The 3,450-nt window shown below is 37.5% G+C and overlaps 1 protein-coding gene and 1 pseudogene across 1 annotated transcript in view; both read right to left on the bottom strand.

Moving 5' to 3' along the window:
- DCDC2 (doublecortin domain containing 2) overlaps nt 1–3,450 on the bottom strand; it is a 169,771-nt gene that overhangs the window by 95,473 nt on the left and 70,848 nt on the right. Inside the window, exon 8 of the mRNA XM_011355680.2 lies at nt 867–1,029. Coding sequence (XP_011353982.1) covers nt 867–1,029 — 163 coding nt within the window. The remainder of the gene's footprint in view (nt 1–866; nt 1,030–3,450) is intronic.
- Nucleotides 1,038–3,450, bottom strand: part of LOC111736789 — a 9,711-nt pseudogene continuing 7,298 nt past the window's right edge.

Below are 3,450 nucleotides of genomic sequence, written 5' to 3'. Positions count from 1 at the left end.
CACTCTTCACATAGACTCTGAAATGACATGGAGCTTCCAGATAGGAGATAGAGCTCTGGATATGAATCTGAAATCTTATCCCATTTACTCTCTTCCTGGGCACCCCAGTATGTCCCTCTGCAGGGTATGAGAGTGGGTCCCAGGGTGAAGAAGCAGTCACTCCAGTGGGCTGTGTCCCAGCCAGCCCTCCACGCCTGCAGCATTGTTCCACTCTCGCGTGCTTGCCCCTCTGAGAACATGCTTGGAATGAAACCCCAAAGAGCCTGTCTTCACTAAGAAACTAATGCGTGCTTAGTTCATTACATTTTTATCCTGAAATCTTGTACTAATACAAAATGTTTAAAAATTATTTTATACTAGCTCTCACTTGGTAATGCAAGATACATAACTAATTTTGGTACTTATCGTTTACTGATAAAGTTTTTTGTGTGTTTGGTATTCTTGTGGATGTCAGCAAAATTAGGAAAACATCTTTTTGTGACTAATGGTAATTCATAATGAATGTGGACAAGGCTTGTAGACACACAAATAAGAAACACCAGTGTCAGCAGTAGTTAGTAAACATGTTAAAAACAGGGTGGTAAAATTTACCCAGGGTGGTAAAAAAAAAACACCCTGAGAAATATTTTACCTCAAAACATGTGTCCTTATAGTATAATCTCTAATTATAAATAGAAATTAATCGTGAAAAACAGTAGCATTTCTCATACACAGTTTTCTCCTGTGAAAACTGTCAGATATGATGATAAGGAGTATCTTCTGTGAGTGCTGAGAAACAAACTGATCTATTTAAGAGTTAAAATTGTATCACAGCCTTAAGGCAATAATAATCAATAATAACGATACAGCAATAACAACAAACTTACCACTGTTTGGAATTGTTTGTGGTGAGTTCTTTAAGTTAATATTTTGTTTCCCTTTCGTGGATTTTTCCAAATTCGCATCCTCTTTTTTCCCTTTCCTCTTTGGGGGCTGAGGAGATGAGTTGTCACTGGATCCGACGGTTGACTTAGATTGGCGATCATTTCCCTAAGTGGCAAAAGGTTAAAAACTTTACTATTGGCTAATGAACCCAAAGTGGTTCCTAGTCCAATACAAGTCATTAACTAGGGATTAAATAGTGATAAACAGGACAGGAACAAGAGATGAATGTATTGTGTTGATTCTGCTACTGTCCATTTTAATATCTGCAATTAACCTTTCCTACTAGCAGCAGAGGAAGAGTCTAAAAGAAGAAAAAGAAAAATAACAGTTGTCGAGCACTAACAATCATTGAGTACTTAATATGTACTGGGTATTCTATAAAATTATTTCACTCAATCGTCATACCTCTGTGAGACAGGTACTGTTAAAACCCAATTTTATAGAGGAGGAAAAGAGGCTTAAAGGTTAAGCCTTGCCCAAGGTCACGCAGCCAGCAAGGAGCAGAGCGGGTCCTCTGCCTTAACCATCCCCTCCCCGCACTCCTTTCTGAAGAATAAGCAGCTATCTATTGAATATGGAATAGTGACAGCCCTCAGTCTGATAAGTTAATCTAGAAATACCTCTTATTTAGTTGTTGCTGTGAATCTACAGGTATCATCATTCGAGCAGACATAATGTGCTTGTAGAAATCCTCCAATATTTATTCATCTTTTGGTGAATGCCATGGTCTCGTCCCTATGAATCACAAATCCAGAGCAACACAGACCCAAGCAGCTCAAGACCACATGCTCCCATTCCTGCAAGGCAGCCACCTTTGGTGGTTGCTTCTGGTCCCCCACGTGCTTCTTGGAATGAAGACCTTACATCCTGCTCCTCAGCAGGAATGTGAGGTTGAGTTTCAGTAGCTCCTGTCATTGGCCCAAATACAGCTCCGGGGGAGCAACATAATAGCCACTACAGTCGGGGCTACTCTAAGTGCTCAAGGAACAGAGGGGCTGATATTCAGCCATTACTTGGCCAATGCTACAGCAAGAAATTACCTCCAGACAAGACAGCCCTGGCTCTTAGATGCTCAGGTGCTAAACTTACCTGAGTGTACAAGGTGTCAGGCTATAGGTAATGGAAAGAACGCAAGTTTTAGAGACCCAAAATACCTGGCTCAGAGCCACTGCTTTGCCACTAGCCATCTATGCAACCTTGGACTAACTCCTGCTTTCTTTGAGCTTGTTTCCTCATTAGTTGAACAGGGTTAATGTTCCTGCTTTTAGGTCTATCATGAAGATGAAATGGTAACATTTATAAAGTAACTAGTACAGTGCCTGGCATGTAATATTTGTTCAATGAGTATCAGAGTGCTTTCTTCAAAAGCTAAGAGGTAATATCTTTTTCTTAAAAATCCTATCAAACTCACACCATATTGGGTGCAATCTTTATGCAAAATCTGCACTATGCTAGTATTTGAAGATAAATGTAATAATATTAAATAAACAAATATGCCTAGAAAACTATTATAACTGATCATTTTAAACATTTATATATTCAGTCATCCAGAAGCATTTAAATAGTTTTAGACATCACCCAATTAAGAATAGGAAAATCCACAGCCTTACAAATGAAGCTATTTATGCTATTTTATCATAGCCTACAAGAAAATGAATTATGAATAGATTTATTAACAGTATGAAAATGTCCAAATCTATAACACTTTTTTGCATAATTTAATTTCCTATTCCAACTGCAATTTAAACATACAGTTTTCATTTAATTATTGCAATTACTGCTACCAGAGTTGGTTTTTCCTTTTCTCTTTTTTTTTTTCTTTTATTCAATAATTTTTTCTCACAATGCCATATATACACTGTCTGGCAGAAGAAATAGATAATATGATTATAGTGGAGATTTCAACACCATCAGCCAGGGCTCATATTCTAGTCTATTTTCAACCAAGTCTATACATCCTAAGATTTTAAAACTTTAAAAGCCTTGAAGGACAGGAATAACCCTTCCAGCAAGCCTACTGGAATGTTCAGAGACGCAGTTACACCTCCAAAGACTAAAATGAAACGTCATGAATGAGAAACCCTGGATCTCAGGACAATAATTTTTACAGCTCTCTGGGAAAAGTCTTATGTACAACAGGAATATAACAAGGGAGAATCAGAAACTTCATCCTGGAATGTGTAGAGATTCATAAATTTAAAAAACTCTCTTATTGAATATTCATGAAGTTCTGATTTACTGCATTTCTGATAGGGACACTCAAAAGGGTGAGTGTGGAGCATCAAGAAAAACTAGTTGGTTCTAATAACCATGTACAGCATGGCTTTGGTAACTGACAATCATGTATTCAGTTTTTGGTTGATGACTAATCATCCAGCATCTTGTAAGAACTAAATTAAACTGAGAGCAAGGGAAATTTTGTTTTGTAATTAGAAAACCAGAAATAATTTAAATGCATAACTTTTTATTTTTCCATAAACCACTTCTTTATACTTTGCCACAGGGCGCCTTCTACCTTCAGGTCCC

The sequence above is a fragment of the Pteropus vampyrus genome, unplaced genomic scaffold, assembly GCF_000151845.1.
Source record: "Pteropus vampyrus isolate Shadow unplaced genomic scaffold, Pvam_2.0 Scaffold22, whole genome shotgun sequence".
In the NCBI taxonomy this organism is placed as follows: Eukaryota; Metazoa; Chordata; class Mammalia; order Chiroptera; family Pteropodidae; genus Pteropus; species Pteropus vampyrus.
This window is presented reverse-complemented; position numbering and strand designations above follow the sequence as displayed.